Source organism: Nothobranchius furzeri, chromosome 1 (assembly GCF_043380555.1).
Source record: "Nothobranchius furzeri strain GRZ-AD chromosome 1, NfurGRZ-RIMD1, whole genome shotgun sequence".
Taxonomy (NCBI): domain Eukaryota; kingdom Metazoa; phylum Chordata; class Actinopteri; order Cyprinodontiformes; family Nothobranchiidae; genus Nothobranchius; species Nothobranchius furzeri.
In genome coordinates this window covers 43,487,838-43,510,581 of record NC_091741.1, presented here as the reverse complement: position 1 = coordinate 43,510,581, position 22,744 = coordinate 43,487,838, and the positions used below count along the sequence as shown (strand labels likewise).

Here is a 22,744-nt window from a genome sequence, read left to right as displayed (position 1 = left end):
ACTGATTCTAAGTGCTTTGGAAGTTAAAGTGCAAGTTGCCACCCACACTTTAGCCAGACAAAGGGGTCAGCCATCTTGTATTCAAGACTCCATTTTGAATCCATACACACGCACACACACACACGCACACACACACACACACACACACACAAACTCTACTCCTTTGTGAGAACAAAGGACCCCATTCATACATCCTCCATCACACGCAAACACATCCATCTTCAATCATATCACATGGTTATCATTCATTTATTTCATTGTTTATTCATTTAACAAATTGTTTAATTAAATGTTATAAAATTCAGATTTTTGTGTCCAGTAGCTTTGTTGTGTCGAAGAGAAGTCTCTGCTCCAAGGATTCTACGAACTTCAAGAAAGACTGATAAGAGTTTTGGATTCAATTTTTCCCCGGTAGAACGGGGTGGTGCCCCGGAGATGTCTAAGAATATCTTAATTAATTAATAAATCAGTAAATATTCTCATATTTACAGAATTTATTGAAGAATCCAAAAGTAAGTTGAAGCTTACTAATTGTTCGCTCCTAATAACCCCAACAGTATGAAGTTTTCCTCTAGGTCAGTGGTTCCCAAACTTATTTAGCCGCGCACCCCCTTCTATGTCCCGACCATGTCGACGCACCCCCCAGCCCCCACATCAGGGCATATATATATATATATATATATATATATATATATATATATATATATATATATATATATATATATATATATATATATCAGACGTCAAGCTAAACAGACAGGGTTAAAAAAATATGATCGACCTTTTTCCCCATCACTTTCATTTTTTAAATAGCAATTAATAAACATTCAATACCATTACGATTTCCTTTGATTTCATTTTAAATAAATATTTAGAGTGCCCAGGTAGCACATAAACAATGCAATTTAACGGTTTTCTTAAAGTAGGAACGTTTAACCTGTGCGGCCAGAGCGCTCTCCTTCCTTCTGCTCTGCGTAAACCTGAACTGGTCACCTACTTGTGCGTAATCAAATGTCTATAGGGGAAAATATGGAAAAGCCATGAGGTTCACTTTTGCCTCAGACCGACTTATTGCTGTTTTATGGTGTGGCTGGATCTGCGATCCGCTGCCACGCGGACTGGAACAACAAATGCTGCAACAGGGATTGTAGTCAGGTTCGGAGTCACTGCTGGAGCGGACCCGACTTTAATACGTCATCCCAAAATAGAAGCTAATATCTTAATTTGACCTGGAATGAAAAATGTTATAAAACCTCTTAAAAGTTTTTATCACAGAGGAGGCAGCACTCATTTCTGGGGTGCCGGAGTTTGCGCAGCGTGCGCTCTTATTGAATCTGCGTGTGTGTGTGTGTGTGTGTGCGCGCGCGCGCGCGGCACAGCTCCATGAGCCGCTCCAGTCACCGCGCCTCGTTATTGGCGCTATTAAAACCAATGTTGTAAAATGACTTCTGCCCAGCCCAGATGTGCTCACTTGTGCACCCGTGAGCCGTGGTTCCGCTGGCACGTGTCTGACCTCTGACAGACGCACTCTGAACTTCAGATCTCCGGCACGCTGTTAATAGCCTGAATGGGAATCATTTCTTGATTTATTTTGTTACATCCACAATGTTCTGTGTGTGAGGTTTACAATGTCAGAACACCTGCATGAGACAGGTGTTAATTACAATCTGCCAGAATGACTCACCACCTTCAGATTCCTCCAACACCGTTAAAAATGATCAAATACGGAACATATCGGCGTGCGCAGGCCAGAGTGCTGAAGCTCGGCGCATTGTTATTATGAAGCTAGGCCACATGGAGGACACGCGCGCGCGACGGAACATATCGGCGTGCGCAGGCCAGAGTGCTGAAGCTCGGCGCATTGTTATTATGAAGCAAGGGCACATGTGGAGGACACACATGTGCGCGCAAAAATATACTTGTTTTCAATTATATTTATTGTGCCCACTTACGTTTTCTTAGGCCCACCCACAAATGAGTTTCTACAATAATGGTGACATATGACAGACTTCTCTGAGCTCCGCAGCCATTACACTTTTCACCTCGCGCACCCCCTAGCGGCAGCTCGCGCACCCCCGGGGGTGCGCGCACCACACTTTGGGAATCCCTGCTCTAGGTGATCCAGAGAGGCTTGACCTTTGGGTGAGCAACCAAAGAAGAGAGTGCTGGACTCCCAATTCATTCTCCCGCTTGTGCAGTGAACATTTTGAGAGTAATCACTTCACCACGGACTCCAGGGTACAAACACATTACTTCATATTTTGGTTGAGATTTAAAAAATTGAAGCATTAGCTGTATAATATACCGATGTTACATGCTGTGTAACTAGAAGAAAATCTTCCCCACCCTTGAATTGTCTGTGACTAGGGCTGTTTAGATGGGAAACAATCATGTTATTAATTTCCATCTAATTCTATGGTTAATTACTCAGAGAAACAATTTAATTTTTGGACAGTCTTTAAAGGCACAGTCTGCAACATTTAAATGTAGAATAACTTTAAAAATGTTTGATTTTGACCATCTGACCCAATTTTATTAAAAAAAGTAAATAATCTTTAATATTTCAATTTTCTCCTAAGTCCCTCCCCTGCCCTGTAGAGCTCAGCCAATATTTCTGCAAGCCTAACGCGTTGACCAATAGCGCTGCGTTTCCATCAGGGGGCAGCTGTCAATCATCAAGCACGAGCAGGTCTCAGGTGCACAACAGTGTCACGCGCCTCACTCGGCTTACTGCAGAGAAACATGGAGCAACAAAACCCCAAATTACAGATTCCTCGACTGCCTTCCACATCTCAAAAAACATTTAAAAAGTTTAAAAGCCCTTCTTCAAAAGTGGCTGTAAGACGTTTAAGACAGTCGTGTAGAATTTACATTGGAGATTGTTTTACACACGATGGAGAGATTTTCGTGATCTACACGGCCTGAAAACGGATGAAGAGTTGGCAAAGTATCTTTTAGACAGGTAAGTTATTTATTGTTTTTCGGATAAATTTACTGATAATCTTTCTTTCACTGAAAGAAGTAATAGAGCAAACAAGCTTTGTATGCTTGGTGTCCTATTGGCTAATGCAGCATTAGCTTGAATGCTAAGTCGACATGAATCGATGCTAGTCGAACTATTTATGCTATATTTGGAAGAAGTTTGAGTAACGAAAGGGGATTTTAGTTTTTTTTAATATGGGAGCTAATTATTAGTGTGGCGTTTAACTATAGGCCACATCAGTATATTGTTTTAAGCTCTTGTTTATAACTTCCCCGTTAGCGGGGTTCAGTTAGCATCTTGAAAGCTGAATTAGGTGTTTACACTTTCCTGAGCTGCGTGTTTGATTAAAATGAGTAATCAGCAGCTCATGTAGCACTTGTAGAAGTCTGAGGAGATGATTCAGCAGTTAGAATTAGGTGTGATTGATCAGGAACGTATCCAAAACCTTAGGTTTCCATTAGCACTGAAAGACTTATTGTGCTAACCTGGGTGGGCCACGTGTACAGATTACTGTCTGAGTTTGTGGTCTTACCAACGTGAAAACTCCATATTAAAATAAAAGGAATGATAATCAGCTCGTGCAAAAATCTGTGAAGGCTGGGGAGACTTGTTTAGCTTGTGATCACTACTTTTTGGGCTTTGATTTTTACAGTCATCAGTCCAAATATGAAGCATCAACATCTACACCATTGAAACGCCAACTGTGTATTTCTCCAACACCAGTGCCAGCTCTGTCTAGCATTCATGGAGAATCATCTGAAAGGTAAATAGCTGCGTAAAAACCTCTACCAGGAATATTATAATTTTGCCTCTGTTTGTTTTAGGTTAGTGGTGGATTATTTTGAAAAAATTCTAGAAATGGGATAATGAATGACTATAAAAAATATATAGAAATAAATAGTAAAACTACATTTTATATAGCGCCTCTCAAGATAAAACTCTTGAGGCACTTCACAACAACAAAATTAAACATATTTTAAAAAATTATATTTTTATTTCAAAGTTTATAAGAAAAAAATAACACAATTGTGTTTTTAAAATGTAAAGAGAGAGACAGGAAATTATTTGTAAAGAAGGAATTCAGTGGATACAGAGAAATGCGTAATAAGTAGAGTGAGAAAAATAAGGAGAGGGTGATGATGACGGCCAATAGACGAGGTCTATTACCTTCAAAATGACAAAATATGTATTGATTCTAATCATATTCTTGTGCTTGTATTTTATTTTCATAGGGATGATAATTTGGAGGAGGTGATGGAACAAGGTGAAACTAAAAAAGAAGGATCTTCACAAATGTAAGTACAAGGTTGTATCTGTATTTGGCTGTCACATTTGTCAGGAAAAGTAAACAATAATTACTTTTTTAGGTTATCTTGTGTGGGAATTGAAGCAAACATTGACAAGGAAGAGTTCAACAATATTCAAAACTCTGTGTAAGTATTCAGATGTTAATAAAATGTGTCGAATTTTCCATACTAAAAACTTCATATTGTGTATATTCAGGATAGTCATCAGATGACACATGGTCACCAAACAGAGAACCAGAAGTTGATTCGTCTTCAGAGGAGGACGAAACCATCGAGATGGACAGCGGTACTGATGACAGCGGTGATGAGGACTACACACCTTATATACACATAAGGTAATTCCTTTCGTTTAACATTCTATAAAACTGCAATAGCGCATAGTTAATAAAAAGCTTTTGTTCACAGGACTGGAGCAGCATTACAAAAAACATTACAACTTGAGACTCTGCAAGAAATTAACATAGAGGAAACAGTTCATGACTGTAATATCCCAGAAGCAACTGACCGACGTTTGACAAGCAAGAAAGGTCTTCCTCGACGCTACAAGCTAAGGCCTGAGGATCCAAGGCGTTATGGTTTGCTGTCCGGAGTTCCTGCACCATCAACAGAGGAACTTCTACAACACCTACGGATTTGCGGTGATGGTAAAATAAAACATTATCTGCCTTACATCTTCCACACAATAGTCCATTGCCAATTGAGTTTATTTTTTATTTACAGGTAAACTTTGCCACAGACATAGGTGTTGGGGGAGGCAAGAGAAAACCCAAAACATTCTTTATTTTTGTTTCCTGTGTTTTTCTTCTTTTTTTTTTTTTTTGAAAATAAAGATATATTTTGGGGAAAAAAGGACTAATAATTTAAAAATTTATGTAAAATGTTGGAGGTAGACATAATTTTTTGTTGTTGTGCAGGAGTTTTAAAATTTATGGTATTTTTACAAATACAAAACAAAGTTATGCTTTAGACCACTTTATTAGAGCATCAAACAAAAATATCTAAAAACAAACTTATGTAAAATATCAAATATATACATTTATTTACAATCGTCTTGGAATAAAACCAGTGTAGTTACCATTGGGGTCAGGGAATTTTGCAGAATAAACTCCTCCATGTGTGGTACAGTTGAAATACATGTCTGGGGAGGCTGTTGGCAGCATTTCTTTTCCAAATCAGTTGGCATATCTCTGCAGTGGGAGCATACACACCATGAAGGTTGATTGGGTGTTGGAGGTGTTGTGGCATTTGGACGAGAGAGGGCAAGTACATCAAAGAGAACACCAGGGTCTCTGTCCAGCACCATGGTAAGGATGTCAATAGCCTGCTGAGGGTTCAGGTTCTGTATGTGTTGCTACAAAAGTGGAAAGAGATGCTACAGCAACAGTTTTTAGGATAATTTAGTGTAATTTTGTTATGCTTACACGTTCAAAGTCTACTCGCTCGGAACAAAGATTCCGAACTCGAGAGAGATCTTCATCTCCAAGGTCCACAGCTGAGTGTCTCACACTTCTTCAGCCTCTGGATGCACCGCGGCCTCTGAATGCACCACGGCTTTGAGATGATGGTGGGCATCTCCTTTTTGCACCACGTCTTGAGGATGCAATAGAAGGTTCAAACTCTTCCTCAGAGGATTCCTCTATCACTGAACTCTAAATTGTATTAGAATAAAAAAAATTATACTAATATAAAAAGTACTCTTGCATATTAATCAATTTTGACACAGATCAGGCTTACATCTAGTCAAAATTTGGGCTAAACCAACAATAAACAGAAACTATGAAAACAACCATGATTATAGGAGGACTACACAGAATGCAGTGTTTATTCATGATTTCCACATAAATTATTTATATGCTTTGATATATTCATCCCATCAGGGCCGTGCAGAGACCTTTGATGGGGCGGGTGCTCAAAGTAAAAAAAAGGGGCACTTATAGAGCAAAACAATAAGTTAGAAAATTCAGATAATGAGACCCTTGGGTTCAAACAACATAATAAAAATAAATAAATTAGTGTCATTAGTGTTAATGTTAGTTCATGAATAATAGTTTTAGTTTTTAAAGCTGACTTATATCTAGAGATGTTACAACCACATTTTTGCCCCTGATCCGAGTCCAAGTTGTTTGATTTTTGAATATCTTCCAATACTGAGTCCTGTTCTGATACCAGGTGGTGATGCAACGCATTATAAAAGAAGAAATAAGTTGTCCTTCTGTCTGTATTTGTCATTTTGTTATTTTAGCCTGAAAAGGTCACTCATTCAGGAAGTACATTTAACAGAAATCAAGATACTTTATTGCTATTGCACAGGTGTACAACCAAAGATATTTTGTGCTTACTAAAGACAGCTCTAGTAAGAGGTAGTAAAATAAATGTAAAATAAATGCACCACAGAGATCCAGTGTGATCTACAGCTATGTTAGCTGAGATCTTTTTCCTGTCTGTAGAAAATTCTTGATCCCATTCCATGATCTCACTGAACTTAACACTAAACATGAGAGCTCTGCTACCAACCTAACAACAACACCCTTTACACAAAGGCACCATCATCACATACGTGGCAGGAGTCTCAGAGAAACTTAGAAGAATCTTCTCCAAACACAACATCCCGGTAAACTTTAACCCAACAACACCCTCAGACAGAACCTGGTCCATCCAGAAGACAAAACACCCAAACAGAAGCTCAGTGGGGTTGTTTATGCAGTCCAGTGTAGGAGCACTGTCCAGATGTTTACATTAGAGAAACTAAACAACAATTACACAAGAACATAACACAACACAGGAGAGCCACCTCTTCAGGTCAAAACTCTGCAGTCCACCTTCACCTGAAGGACAAGGGACACCTTTGAAGATGACAAAGTCCACATTCTGGACAGAGAAGGTAGATGATTTGAGAGAGGAGTAAAATAAGCTATCTATGTAAAAACGTGAAAACCCCACTTTAAATAGGGGCGGGGCTTAGATTTCACCTTTCCAGAACCAATAATGCAGCTTTGGTCAAGGTCAATTTTACTTACAGAGAGCATTTACAGCAGCAAAGCTAAACCAAAGTGCTGTACAAGGTAAAACAAGTCAAGATACAACAAATCAACAATAAAAACCTAAAGTAAGATGAGCACACAACAGTCACAATCTATGATAAAAACTGTTAAAAACTATTATGATGCTCAAGTCAACCTGCATTAAAAGCCAAATCAAAAAATTGCGTCTTAATAAGGGATTTAAAATGCTCTAGACTCTGTGTGGTCCTGATGTTGAGAGGTAGCTTGTTCCACGGTTTGGGCCCAACCACAGAGAACGCTCTGTCGCCGCGAGTCTTGTGGCGGGTTTTTAGAACTGTTAAAAGAGCTCGAGAGCTGGACCTCATGGTTCTGGCAGGGACGTAAGCGGACAGTAGCTCAGAGATGTAAACTGGGGCCAGGCCATGAAGGGATTTAAAAACAAAAAGTAAAATTTTGAAACGGATCCTGTAAGAGACAGGAAGCCAATGGAGAGAGGTCAGAACCGGGGTTATGTGATCCCACTTGCTGGTTCCAGTCAGCAATCGAGCCGCTGCATTTTGGACCAGCTGAAGTCGGTGTGGGGAGGACTGGTCCAGGCCAGAATACAGGGAGTTGCAGTAGTCCAATCGGCAAGACACGAACAGGTGGATGACATGTTCGAGGACATTAGCAGGAAGGTATGGCGTCACCTTTGCTATCTGCCTTAAATGATAAAAACCTGATTGGACCACTGCACTCACCTGTCTGTAAAGATTAAAAGAACTGTCTAAAAACACGCCAAGGTTTTTAACACAGGGTTTTAGAAAACCAGAACAAGGACCAAGAGGACCAACAGCGTTGTTTAAAAGATAAGAACTTTTTTTTTGAATCTCATTCAGTTTCAGTCTAGGTCACACCTTCCTGCATCTAATCAACATGATGACTCACCAACAATAGAGGCTAACGACTCATCAGGAGATGGAGAGGCAGGGTACTCAGAGTAGTTTCTGCTCTTTAAATAACAACAGACAGCTACAGCTTACGAGCTTGACTCTCCCATATTCCAGTTAGAACTGACAAAGCTCCTCAGAGGAGAAGTGAAATGTTTTAAAGAAACCAAAGAAGTCCAGTTGCCTTCATCTGAACTCTTTGGAGTAATAGTCAATAATAAAAAATACATAATAAAGTAATAAAACGTATATAATTATGCTCACATTCACTTTTACCATCTCTTTGTGGGGGGCGGAACATTCATCACGTTTAACCCTATTACCATAAATATAACTGGTTTTTGTTTTGTTTTGTTTTTGTTTTATGACTTTAAAATTGTAATAAAAGTGTAAAATGTTTGTAACTCTGCTCCTTTTTTCAGAACAACCTCAGCTTTCAATGTCTAGTTTGTATTTGTGTTTATGTTTATTAAAGTCTGTAAAACTGCAGCTTAAATGAAAAAAAAATACAGATTTGAATTTTCTTTACATTTATTACTAAACAGGAACTTCAAAATGACTTGAGCAAACTATGTCAAAAGAACTACCGGTATTTAAACTCAGAACTGTGTTGCAAACACTCAGAAAACAGTGTGACCCCTGACCTCATGTTAACCAGTTTAATGACTGCAGCCTGTCTGTGACCACAGGTCTACGCTCTGGTCCAGAGAACGGGATACAGTAAAATAAATACTTTATTTTACTGTATCCCATTCTCTGGACCAGAGCGTAGACCTGTGGTCACAGACAGGCTGCAGTCATTAAACTGAATCTCATTCAGTTTCAGTCAACTGTTTACTAAATGATTCAGCTTCATTCCAGCATTATTTATACGTACAATAAATATTTATTTAGCTGAAAATATCATTTTATCAGTGCAGAATTTTATTAGTTGACTTTTTGTAATGAAATGTTTACATTTAACCTTTTATCTGGCTTATTGATCTTCATAATGCTGGTAGAAATGCAGCTACAGCTGTGAAGTAGCCCATGAGTGTTATTTGATGATACAGTAAAATAAATACTACCGTATATGGAGTCTCCCGTGTAGATCAGGAAATGCCAGGTCCTGAGACCTCGGTTGTACTGGAGCTGGTGAAACAGCGGTCGCACCACCACCATTTTGACCGTGTCACAGGTTCCGTCAAGCCCAGACAATTCCATAAAAGGGAAGAGAGGTGGAGCTGAGGGTGGGGCTGTAAGGCTGGGATCAACTGACGACACCCGGTCGAACTAGCTACAAGCTAACCCAAAGCTAATGCGGAGGTGGGAGCTAAGCTAACGGAGGTAGCAACCTAGCTACAACCGGAGTTAACTGTGCTCAACACCAGAGCTTCTGAGTCAGAGATACGCCGGGCTGACCGCTGGGTAAAACCGGGTGGAACACAGAGGTCTCGGAGACCTCCACAAGCTGGCAGCTGCACAGCAAACAAGCGCCGCTGCGCAGAGCTGCCGCTGGGGAGAACCGGGTGGAAAGGTTTCCATCCCAGAGCTCCACAAGCCGTCAGCCCGCCGCAGCACACAGAAGCCACGATCAGACAGAGATGCGCCGAGCTGCTGGGAGAACCAGCCGTCAGCCCGCTGTAGCACACAGAAGCCGCGATCAGACAGAGATGGACCGGGCTGCGGGGAGAAACAGCCAACATTCCGGGTGGAAAACAGAGGTCTCCCGAGAGCTCCACAAGCCGATAGTCGGAACCCAGCTCCACCAACATGTTATATTTCAACGCATTTTCTAAAGTGCAGCAATATGTTAAATGCACTGGGTTTTACCCTATTACATTTAAATTTCATGGTTAAACAGTACATGTTAAAATCTAAGCTCAGCTCGGCAGTGACATAAATTACATGAATATAATTTTACTTACCGAAAAAAATGAAGTGGAGACTCCTTGGACGCTCTATTAGTGCAATTAATGCCACAGCAAGTCATTTTGTCCAACAATTTCACAAATAATATCCAAACAAGATACACAAACACAGAGACTCAAAATCCCGGAACAGTTTCCAAGCCAGACCGAGGCTCAGACTGAGGCCTTTCCACGGAGCTAGCTGTGTGGTCACGTGGGTCTGAGTCGGCGGTCACGTGGGTCGGATGCTCATTAATTATACAGAATTTTAGGCTTTTAAAACACTTAAACAGAAGAGTGAGAAAAAAATTCATGCCCCTCAGAGTTGTTATGAGTGTAAACTAGATCATTTAAACAAAAAAAAAAGTTTTGGTACCAGGCTGTAAACATGTTTATTTCTGCTGTGAAATTGGCATTTTTAACATGGGAGTCAATGAGGATTTGCTCGCTTCTGATACCAGCCCCCAGTGGATGAGGGTGGAACTGCAATTTTTGCTACTTCCGGGTTGGCTTCAATTTTAAAGCCGCATTGTGGGGGCTTGGTTCAAAGGCAGATTAGGCAGTTTTGCTTGTTTTAGCACTCCCTGGTGTCCGTTTTTAATTCTCTCAACAGTGAAGTGAAACTTTTCTCCTCGCTGTCCATTTGTCTTTTTAACACCTTAATCTAGCAGCTGAATTGTCTCCCAGCCTTTCTTTGTGACTACAGGCGTGATTGATCATTAAATTAAATTAAATAATTAAACAAATTAGCTGTATTCATGATCTAAAACATGCAAGAAAACTGCTGGAATCAGACAGCAGTGACAGGTATGTCATTAACCCTGTAAAAGGTCATTTTAGCACATACTGGCTCAAGAAAATGATTTAAAAATATGCTAAAGTTGCAAAGTATTCCTGTAAGGAATGTCACTTGATCAATCCGTTCATACGAAATAGGTAAAAGTATGTATGATTCAGGCTGATATCGTATCAAATTGATATCGGTATCGGCCGATACTGAAGGCTGCAATATCGGTATCACATCGGAAGTGAAAAAAGTTGTATCGGGACATCCCTACTCATTAGAGCTAATAATATCAGATAAAAAAGTGGATTTTGCCTTTTTTACAGCCATTTGATAGGAACACCATGCAGACCTCATGTCTTCAAATGAGGGCTGTGACCTAGATTTCTTCCAGTTCTGCTCACATTTCCTGCATTAGGTGAAGATTCTCTGTCATCCTGGACATGATCATCCTGAGCTTTAATATAAAAACAGCTGGACATTTCTGTTTATCTTGAAGACGTTTTTCTTCTCATCCTAGAGGCTTCTTCACATTGGTTGTGAGCAGAAGGCTGTGAGTTAAGGTCAGAAATATCGATTCATTAGGCCTAAGACTGATTTTTTCCCCTTGAACCAGAATGGCCTGTTGGCTCCTTTTGCTACAAAGACTACAAATCCCATGGTGCTTTGAGGCATCAACATGTCAGTTGAAGCGCCTTTCCTTTCTGTTTAGTCATTAGCGTCCGTGCTAATAGCATCAGCATCTGCAGCGTTACACTCCTCAGTCTGGGACAAACTGAAAACACTAGGGATGCACCGATCAGGTTTTTTGCTGCCGACACCGATATCAAAGAATGCTGATCACGGATACCGATCACGTGGATTGGCCAGAAATTTTCTATATTATAATGAGTGCTACAAACTACATAATCTGGGAATAAAGGAAATGTAACAATCTAAAATGGTCTGTATTAATTTTGACAAAAACTTGTTTTTATCTTTTAAGAGAAAAGAAGTCTTGCAGCACAGTCAGTGTTTTTATTTCTGACCACTACTTGTAAGCTTCCTGCTCAGAACCCAAGGTTTAGACATGAACATGTCTCTTGGACGAGGTAAAACATTTACAAGATAACCAGAAAACTCTAGCTTTTTTAATAAAATCTCTTAAGATGATCATGACCAGGAAAACTGAAGCACTTAAATGTAGCTCCTATCAGTAACAATCTAACTGATTCAAATATTAACGCCCCTGTCAGTGCGCCCCAGGGCAGCTGTGGCTACATCGTAGCTCATCACCATCAGTGTGTGAATGGATGAATGATTCACTGTAGTGTAATGCGCTTCGGAGTCCTTATTCTGTAAGGTGCTATACAAGTGCGGGTCATTTATCATTTAAAGGTTCTAAACACTCTAAATAGTGCAGAAATGCAAATAAATAAGACAAATAACTAAAAAAAATAAATAAACATACTTTACCGGCCATATTACCATTACCTGTCTTTTTTTATAGCTGAATGTTTTATGCTAGTTTTATTATATTTTTATTCTACTTATTCTATTTCTGAAATTTATTATTCATGTTATATGTAGCATGTTAGTACCGAAACAAGTTCCTAGTTTGTGAACTGCTTGTTCACTGACAATGGCAATAAACCTATTCTGATTCTGATTCTGATTCTCACTGTTGCTCCAGTGGATTTTCTTTCTCTGAAATTCGTTCAGAGGAAGTGCGTAAAGTTATACTGTCTCTCTTTAGTGGGAATACTGCAGGTCCAGATGGCATAGAGTCGCTTTGTTAGGATAGCTGCTGATGTTCTAGCCTTACCATTATCTATTCTTTTTAATCACTCTATTAACTCATGTTCTGTTCCAAAAGCTTGGAAATGTACTAAAATAATACCAATGCATAAAGGAAATGATACATCTGAACCTAATAACTATAGACCAATTGCTATAATTAATACAGTTGTTAAAGTATTTGAAAAACTGGTTTTTATCCAACTATCTAAATACTTAGAGGACAACAACCTACTATCTCAGTACCAATCGGGGTTCAGAAAAAACTTCTCGACAACTACTGCACTGCTTAAACTTTCTAATGACATCTATTCTGGTTTTGACAAAAATTTAATTGGTGGTGCGATTTTTCTTGACTTAACAAAAGCCTTTGACCTCGTCAATCACTATCTACTTTTAGATAAATTATATGCTTTTGGTCTGTCAAGGCCGTCTCTACTGTGGTTTAGTTCTTTTCTTCATCATCATTCTCAGTTTGTTTGCTTTAATGGCTCTGAATCCAACATGCGAGGAGTCATTAGAAGTGTTCCCCAAGGCTCTTCACTTGGTCCGTTATTATTTTCAATTTGTATTAATGATTTACCACGGTGCTGCAGATCCTGTTCTGTTCAGTTATATGCAGATGACACGGTCTTATACTGTTCTAAGTCGAGTAAATCCGAATTACAAGAAGCTCTTCAGCCTAATTTTGACGAAGTGCAGCTCTGGCTAGCTCAGAACAAACTTCTTTTAAATAAATCTAAGACTTACTCCATGCTGTTTCATGGATGTAGTACTTTATCTGATAGTGACAGGACGCTTAATCTTTATTTTTGGGATTCCTCGCCAGTTCTTTCTTCTGTTAAAATGAAATATTTAGGAGTCTGGCTGGAGCCAGAGCTGTCTTTTAAATTTCACATTCACACGGCATGTCTTAAGGTCACTCGGTGTTTACGTATCCTTTACAACTCAATAAATTGCTTTGATCCTATTGTACGCAAGTGCATTGTCACTCAGCTTCTGTTGCCGATTATTGATTATTCTGATATTTTGTACCAAAACTCAACAGTTTCTAGCCTACGGTCTCTTGATGTCATCTACAACAGTTTGTGTCGTTTCATTTTGCGGTGTTCTTTTAACACTCATCATTGTTATATGTATGAACTTCTTGGTTGGCTGCCTTTAAAAGCTAGACGACAATTTCATTGGTTGATATTTATGTTTAAGTGCATTTATTTTGATTTTCCACTTTATCTGAAAACTCTTTTGGTTCCCATTGATTCCTTGTATTCCACCCGCTTGACTACTTTTCCATCATTTGTTGTTCCTCGTTTTAAAAAGGAGGTGGGTAGACTCGCCTTTTGTGTTAAAGCTCCTCTGGACTGGAATAAATTACCCACTGAATTACGATCTATCTCATCAATTCGTCAAATTTCCCACACTGTTTATGCTTATGTAAAGCCGAGCTGTAGTTGCTTTGTTTAATCTTTGTTATAATGATTTTGTGCATTCACTGGCTAACATGCTGTATTTTGTTGCCAATCTTTGTATTCAATTGGGATATTACTTCACTTTAGGTTTAATTACGATGTAATATTTTGCCCTTATTTCTCTTTGAGTGCCTCACAGCAGTTTTATTTAATTTAATTCTGTATATAGGTATGTATGTACATATGTACATGTGTGGGTATTTATGTATCCATGCATATGAGTATATATTTGTGCGTGTATACGCATATATTTACGTGTGTATATATACATTTATACATATTGCTATTTTTACTATTATTATTTATTTACTTTCCTTCTTTTCTTTTTAAAGTCTGTTATAACTTTCTAACTCTGCCACCTTACTTGTTATCGGTTGTGTTGTAGGAGGACCTGCTCGAAAACAAGATGTTACATCTCAAGCAGTTTATCCTCCTGAAAAACATAAGTTAAATAAATAAATAATATTTTGTTCTGCATCATCAGTAGTAGAAATATAGTATTAAATAGACTTTTATAAACTATATTTTTGCTGGAACAGAACGGCTGCCAAAAAGTTTCAGTCATTCATCCATCAGTACCTGTGTCCATGCTGTCCAGGTCCAGGTGGTGAAGAACACACGATGAAGCAGTCCCAGCTGATGGACGATCCTGAAGTGGTAGCAGGTTTTCTTTAGCCGTGTTTAGCTAACAGCTGCAATAGAAACAAAGCAGGAGAGCTGATTAAGATGCTGCTTCAGAACAATGCAGGAGATTAAAGATCCAACGCTTTGGTTCTGATCAGCTGAGGACAGATCCAGTCTGGAAAAGAGTCACCAGAGTTCACAGAGTTATCTTCTGTTCTTCCAGCTACTGACTAAATTGAAGATGGATGCTCTACAAAAATACTAACAATGGTTTCTCCTGTTCAGTTTTTTCTGGTGAATCACTAAAAATCAAATCCAGCATGGCAGCATCTCATGGAGCCAACAAGGAATAAAAGGTGTGATATCAGCAGAGGGCTGGGAGCTGAAAAGGTAAAGAACAACACAACCTGAGGGTTCCTCGTCTCCAGCTGAGCTAAGAGCACTAAAGGGTTTCGTTTAGAGTTTACATGAAGAAGTAGTGAGTTTATTTATTTATTCTTTATTTAACCAGGAAGGTCCCATTGAGATCACAAACCTTACTTTCAATGGAGTCCTGGCCAAGAGGCAGCTCCACGGACGTGTAATGTACATGAAAACACAGGGAATCCCAGCTAAATGAACTTTAGGTGTGTTTTAGCAGAATGCTATTGTGTTTTCAGTATTATTATTGATTACTAGGGGTGGGTGCAATTAATCGATGTGGCGATGCATCGAAAAGCTTAACATGTTGTTTCGGCATCGATTAATGAACGTCGATGCTTAAAAAAACATAACATCAAAGTTTTGTTGAGAAGCCGGTACTAAAAAAATAAAATAAAAACACGTAACCGGAGCCTAACGTGCGCGCCGCCCTGACTGTTTAGTGAGTGGCACTACCTCTTTGACCTCTTTCTCCTTCCGGGAGACTGTATTCAGTAGTGAACAACAGGGGGTTTCGGTTCGTGGTGCGCATCATGGAGCCGCACTATAAACTTCCTCACCGAAAACCCTTCGCAGGAAAAGAAGTCCCCCTCCTCTACGAGGAAACCAAAGCAAGCGTTCTGGAGTCCATGAAGAAGGCAACCGGGATAGCGCGCACATGCGATGCGTGGACATCGGTTACCACCAAATCCTTCGTTACTGTAACGGCGCATTTTGTTCTCGCGTCGGACAAGAACGGGTGGAAGTTGGTGAGTCACGTTCTTCAAACTCGGGAGATGAGTGGGAGTTAAAGTAGCACCATGTTGACATTTGCCCATCTCTATGAGTGTCACTCTGCTCTATTTTGTTGTGTTCACCTCACTGTACTGAAGCTCCAGGCTGAATATATGTTCAGTTAAATTATGCACTTTTGTTCTGAAAAAATGCAACATATTACCTTCAAATATAGCAGGTTTGTTCTGTTACCTATATTCCAGACTGAATAAGCTGAATTTACCTATTTGATCTGTATGGCAGCTTTTTTGTAATGTTATCATATGCCAGACTCATTAAGTTTCCATTAAATACATTTGCTGGAAGTAAAAATCTTGTTTACTTGAATTAATTACCTCAATAAATCCAGGGCTTGCCTGTTTTCAGTGTTTCCCAACAATGGAGGGGACACACTAGTGTAAGTAAAGCTTTCCCTGATCAAAGTTAAGTTGGTCTAAGTGCAAATATTTACACGTCAGTCATAAAATAAGAATTTGTCTTTAAAAAATAGTTAAATGTTAAAAAAATGTATTTACTTACAGACAGTCGTTTTAGAGGAATTGAATTGATTGGTAGGTTATTTATTTACAAATGTAGATAAAGAAGAAAACAATCTTGTATGAAAAAAACATTAAAAATGTCAATAATCGAACAATCGTGGCACCAATAATCGAATCGAACCAAAAATCATTATAATCAAAGAATCTAAGCTTCCATAATCGAAATTGAATCGAATCGTGAAGTACCCTTCTTGGAACACCCCTATTGATTACTAAGTCATTATATTATACATTTACTCTGTAGAATGTCTTTATTAAGTTGTATGTATTTTTATTTACATGTAAATATGCATCCCTGAAAAACATCTGCTTAACGAATGCTCTGAAACATCAGCTGGCATTTCTTTTTAGCCTGTTTTGTCTATTTAATACTTGCTACTTGGTTCATTTTCATGCTGAATGCTGTTGAGTAAACTTCTGTCTGTATGAAAGAGCTGCTGTTCTGGAGCTGCCGTTAAGTGTTAGCCTGGCAAGCCAGACTAAATAAAGGTATTATTTACAATCTCCAAACTTTGCAAAGCAAGAATTTGGTCTTGTTCACTATAGGCTAGTTAAGTGTGGGAACGGGAGGAAAGAATAGCTGTGTGTGTGTTCGTCGCATCGGAGCTCTTTCCCTGGCGAGCAGACAGCTGCTCAGGGGAGAAATCGGTGTGTGTGGCGCAAGTTTATGAGGACACACACAGTAAATTAATAAAATATTGTGGTTCAGAGTCTCCAAAAGCAACACAGCTCGTGTCCGCCTTTGTTCACCTTGTGGAGCGGACTTTCCTGCGCGCATTATGCACCGCCCACAGGACCAACCCTAACTCACGCCATCCAGCCCGACCAAACACCGACTGTGCCCACGCTAATGTGTAAGCGACATTAGGCTACCTATACTAAGCAGACTTAGGAATGGGCCTTTACCAAACAGGAGTTTTTAGGGATGTTGTTGTAGAGCAGTGGTTCCCAAACTTATTTAGCCGCGCACCCAAGGCCGGATTAACCATATGGGCAACTGGGCAATTGACCAGGGCCCACGAACTCTAAAGGGCCCAGGGCAGCAAGGGCACGAGCAAAATACTGTATCTGTAATTTCCCGCTTTATGAGGACTATGGTGACCGTACATCCGGTTTTCCCCGGACATGTCCACTTTTCACTCTCTGTCCGGGACGTCCGGACTGGGGGGTTCTTGCATTGGTGAAAATGCCCGGCTTTTCATCCAGGAGCAGGGATCGAATTATGGGGGAGCTGTATATCCTACACATCCAGGGAAGCCGGAAAAAGGTTTTCTACCTATATTACATCATTTATGGACTCGTTAGAGCACAGAGCACAGAGAGCGGCACAGCGCTGCGTTGTTGCGCAGCGCTCCAGGCTGCTGCTTCCAGCGCACGGTCCATTCTCAAAGTGGTGCAACCAAAAAACTATAATTAGCACACGATCGTTCATGTCCGCACATGTTCTCTACTTTCTGTCTTATTTGTGCCTGAATCGCTCTGCTACTGCGGAGCTCATCACCTGTGTTCCGGTGATTTCACCTCACGCAGCATCGAAACACGCTCTCCACTGTGTGGTCAGCGTTGCAACACATTCCCTTTGATCTGCTCAAAAGTAACTGATGAGGAGAAAAAGTAAGAACCCAGGCAGCAGTTTTTCTGGAGAGTTTAGAGGAGATGCAGGAAGATGAGAGACAGACAGGACAGGAAATAGTTCAATAAAACAAGAAAACAAAACAAAGTGTTGAAAAGTAAAATGTAGGTAGATTTATCTCCACTAAGCGTTTTTACCGGTATAAAACAATAAGTTATACACATTTAATATTTATACATCTGATACAATTCAGATCACCTTCAAAACTCAGTCACACCCAGGGCTATTTCAAGACATTTTGGGGGCCAAGGCAAAATGCCCCCCCCCCCCCCCCCCCCCCCCACCCATAACTGGGCTCCCCAGAAGCCTCTGTGTAATCCATACCCTCTCCAGGAGTGTTACCCCCAAATTCCACTACCTCCGCTATGCTCCGCTCCGGTCCGCCCCCGCCTTCCGCAGCCGCTCGCTTCCGAACTCAATTTTTACTGGTACCCGCTCTACAACGGCTCCGCTCCGGTGCGGAGACCTGAGGGGGGCAAACAAGCATGCGTGGGATTTTCGAGATCTTGCGATACAGTCCGAGCAATAAACGCGGAAGTTAGATCCAAACACCCGTTGTGTGGGAGAAGCATCGAAATGAACTGTTTAATCTGCCTATCATGTGTGTTGAGAGATCAGCAATGTTTGGATCAACAAAGTGTGACTACTTTGATAGTGGAAACTGTATTTATGGCTTAATTTTGTGCATTTAAACTTCAGCCGTGATTGATAGTGGTTAAAAGTTGTTAAATCTGTGCATATGAAACAAAAAACGCCTTTTGTTTATCGATTTATTGTGAAATACGGAAATTGTGCTTGCTCCTTTTCCTGTTGGGCCGTTGTGATTTCTGTCCATTTACTGCGGAGGTGCTCCGGCGTCCGGCGAAAATAGGATCGATTCTATTTTTGCCGGACGCCGGAACAGAGGGCGGTGCACGGCGCCGCACTGCCGGAGCACGGCCGCAGTACTGGAATAGCTCTGATTGACTAGAACGGGACCGATTTTGCTCCAGCGTTCGTGTCGGAGCGGAGCGCAGCGGAGCGGAGGTAGTGGAATTTGGGGGTTTGTTATACAGTGTTTGTAAAAGCCCCTCAGACATGACTGACATGTTCTAATATTATCAGATGAAAAACTAAATGATCAGATGTGCTGTCTCATCTGCTGCTTTTCTAAACTTGCTAAAAGTAACAAAACCATTTGAAAGCCACTATTTGTGGATTCTCTGAAAGTTTCCATGGAGTGTGTGACAACTTATTTTTCATTGACCCTATCGTCTAATCTCACAGCTGAAACAAGCATCCTTAATAAACTGTGCATAGGAAGCGTACCGATGGTGTAGTAAAACAAAAGGTATAATAATTTCTTATTAATAAAACCTTGTTGCAGCACTAAAGCAGAAAAATGAGATTTTGCAGTAAATATGCTAAATATTTACATATGAATTGTTTTAAAGCCCTTTAATTGGCAGAATCTGATATTAATTTAGTTCTTACAAAAAATGGGTCCCAACGTCGTTTGTGTGGCGTTGCCATAGTGTGACGTCATAGGCACAGATCCCCTGTCCTCTTTTTTGGAAATGGAAATATGGTCACCCTATATTAAACAAACTGTCCACCCGGGCTTTTGCGCTGCACAGAGACGCTTCGCTGCCTACGACTCTGAACGTCAGTTGAGAGTCAGTCTCATGCAGACTGACCAATGAAGAGAGGGCCTCGAGTTAAGACCCTCTCCTCAGTGGTCAGTCCACACGAGGTGGGTCAAAGGTTAACCTGAGCGGGTTACGTGATGCCAGGCATTCAAGTATTGAGTATATTTACTGCATATTACAGTAAAATATTCAGTATGTGACCATATTATGGTGATTCTTGGGTCGTGATGATGGGGCCCTTGAACATTGTTGCCCAGGGTACAACGAAGTGTTAATCTGGCCCTGCGCGCACCCCCTTCTATGTCCCGACCATGTTGACGCACCCCCCAGCCCCACATTAGGGCATGGATATATATATATATACACACACAATCAGACGTCACGCTAAACCAGGGGTCGGCAACCTGTTCCCATCAAAGAGCCATTATTACCCGTTTCCCACAGTAAAGAAAGCACCGCAGCAGCCGCGACGTTGTGGGCGGGGCCTACCCTCAGACAGCAGAGCGCTGCTCACAACAGGTGAAGCAGCCGGTACCGGTCGCTCGTGTACGTCAAAGCTGTCTTTCATAAGAAGATAATCAATAAAACGATTTATATAAAATGGATCCAGAAGTTGTAGCCCGTCTCTGCCTACTATATTTTGATATTTTTCACCCTGTTGGTGGTTTTACTAAGCAGGTGCCACTTTCGTCATACGTTTCTTTTAAAATATGTTTAGACTGTTCAGAATACAAATCCAGGCTCTGTCACGTTTGATTGTTGTAATTAAACTTTGTAGGTGGGGAACGTCAGAAAAGGATCCGATCATTTTGTTTTTCCCTCATTTACAGCGACGGAGATAACGGCACAAAGCGCCTGGCTCTGGTGTTAATCAAGTTAAATTTGTAACAATTTTCACAAGAAAACAGAACAGTTAAAAGCAGGGCTTGTGTTGACCGGACAGTTCCCGTATTTGGCCATTTATTTTGACGGAGAAAGAATAGAAAGAATTACCCCGACGCATGGAGACGAACTGACACTTTGTTTCGCAAATCGCAGATGTAGCTAAATCACTCATGAAAAGATTTCCTTCTGAACATCTGAGCTGGACACCGCTCAGTCAGCGCGTACACAAGGTGCACAGCGAGCTGAAGATGTGGAGAGGGGCTTGGAACGTGTTGCAGAACCAGAGCGCATGCGGGAAGATTCCTCCCACTGAATCGAGAGTTTTCCAAACCCGGTCTCTCAGAGAGACTTGTCACTTAGAAAATGTTCCCTGATGATGAAACTTTGGCTGAATTGTGCTTGTTCCTGTCTCCAATGTGGCGTCTGAGGAGAGTCCCAGAATCTCACAACGTCTCCAGCTCAGAAAGCGCCTATATGATTACGCACAAGCGTGACGCGTCAACCCGGTCACACAGTAGACCGGGTTGGACCTGTTCAGGTTTACGCAGACAATCTTTACATTTAGAATTAGCTTACAGATGTAAAATTCAGTAAAATATAAAGCATTTTATTTAAATATCCATTCATTATTTTACAAGCACAGAGAGCCGCATCAGATGGATGGAAGAGCCGCATGCGGCTCCAGAGCTGCGGATTGCCGACCCCTGAGCTAGGGCATGTGCGGAGGACACACACACACACACAAGCAAAATATACTTGTTTTCAATTACATTTATTGGGCCCACTTACATTTTCTTAGGCCCACCCACAAATGAGTTTCTGGCTACGCTAATGGTGACTTTTGACAGACTTCTCTGAGCTCCGCAGCCATTACACTTTTCACCTCGCGCACCCCCTAGCGGCAGCTCGCGCACCCCCAGGGGTGCGCGCACCACTCTTTGGGAATCCAGAGAACCAGAACCGCTTTTGTGCTGCAACGTTCTCTACCGGTGCACTGATGCTTGTATTAACATGAACTAGATTATTGTACTAAACTCCAAGATGCAGGAGCAGCTCAGCATGAACATTATACACATTCCCAACCACGCTGATCTATGTTGATTTCTCCAACATGGATCTCTTTATTAAAACTATTTAACGGTAATAACTATTTGTTGATTTTAAACAGGGAAAACCCCACTCGCGATTTAGCGATAGCATAACGCTAACTCCATTAGGCCGTTAGCGTGCTTTGCCTCACAAAGAAACGGTGTTCACTCACCAAGTGAACTGCTCCACTCACTAAAGACGGTAAATGTTTCAGATCCAACTACGTTACTGACTGTACTACCGACTACTGACTGCCAAAACTCACCAAGTCCACGAGTTATCTCAGAGCAGCACAGCTTCTAGGTCGTGTCTCGGTGGCTTCCGTTGAACCGTTCAGTTGTATGGAACTAGGATTGGGACAATATTCAGCGTAACTTGTACAATATTCAGCGTAACTTGTACCAAGTTTTGTAACTTCGAACATGTTTCATCACATGTAACTTTGGATTTGTAACTTGTAACTTTGGATTCGTAACTTGTAACTTTATTTTTCTTACTTGTAATCCTCAATTCGTACTTGTATTTCTTGTTTTGTAACAGGAACATTGTATTTTGTACATGTATTTTTTATTTTGTAAAATCAAACTTTTATTTTGTACATTTACTACTTATTTTGTAACATCAAACATTCATTCAGAAACATGAGACTTTCGTTTTGTAACTAGCAGACTTCCAAATTGAAAAAATATAGGTACAAGTTTGAAATCAAAACTCTCAAAACTCTCAAAACACACATTTCATTCTACAGGTACAAACCAAAACCTACAGTGTCACAGATCTTTTTGTCTCGATTCTAGCGTCAGTGGGAGGAACAGGGCCGTTGCTAGCTATTTTGGTGCCCCCACCGTAGAAAAAACAACACAATAACACAGTATGTGCAAGCGCTTTGCCTTAAATTATCTTTAATTCTCTTGTATGCACAAACTGCTTATTATTTCCAAAAAGTAGGACTGATATGTACATAATATAACATACTAAACACAGGAACTTCATATTGTTATTATTTAGAACTA

General features: G+C 40.5%; 1 protein-coding gene and 1 long non-coding RNA gene across 10 annotated transcripts in view; one reads left to right on the top strand and one right to left on the bottom strand.

Moving 5' to 3' along the window:
* The window catches only part of LOC139066219 (zinc finger protein 665-like), a 44,740-nt gene extending 22,604 nt beyond the window's left edge, over window positions 1-22,136 (bottom strand). For 3 of the 9 annotated variants that reach the window (XM_070548494.1, XM_070548473.1, XM_070548448.1), the window contains exons 1-2: window positions 21,997-22,136; window positions 14,719-14,831 (exon numbers count right to left, since the gene is read on the bottom strand). Coding sequence is in view for 3 of the 9 variants with exons in the window: in XM_070548473.1 (XP_070404574.1) it covers window positions 14,719-14,728 (10 nt within the window). In the remaining 6 variants the exon portion in view is untranslated. Of the gene's footprint in view, window positions 1-5,096; window positions 5,940-9,288; window positions 9,425-10,128; window positions 14,573-14,718; window positions 14,832-21,903 lie in introns of those variants that run through there. The other 6 variants (XM_070548488.1, XM_070548501.1, XR_011519168.1 and 3 more) reach the window with 6 other exon arrangements.
* On the top strand, window positions 2,260-5,056 carry LOC129162066 (uncharacterized). The gene is made up of 6 exons (XR_011519169.1): window positions 2,260-2,962; window positions 3,636-3,746; window positions 4,216-4,278; window positions 4,351-4,416; window positions 4,487-4,625; window positions 4,696-5,056. It is a non-coding gene; the product is annotated as an uncharacterized lncRNA (long non-coding RNA).
* Window positions 22,137-22,744: the final 608 nt, after the last annotated feature.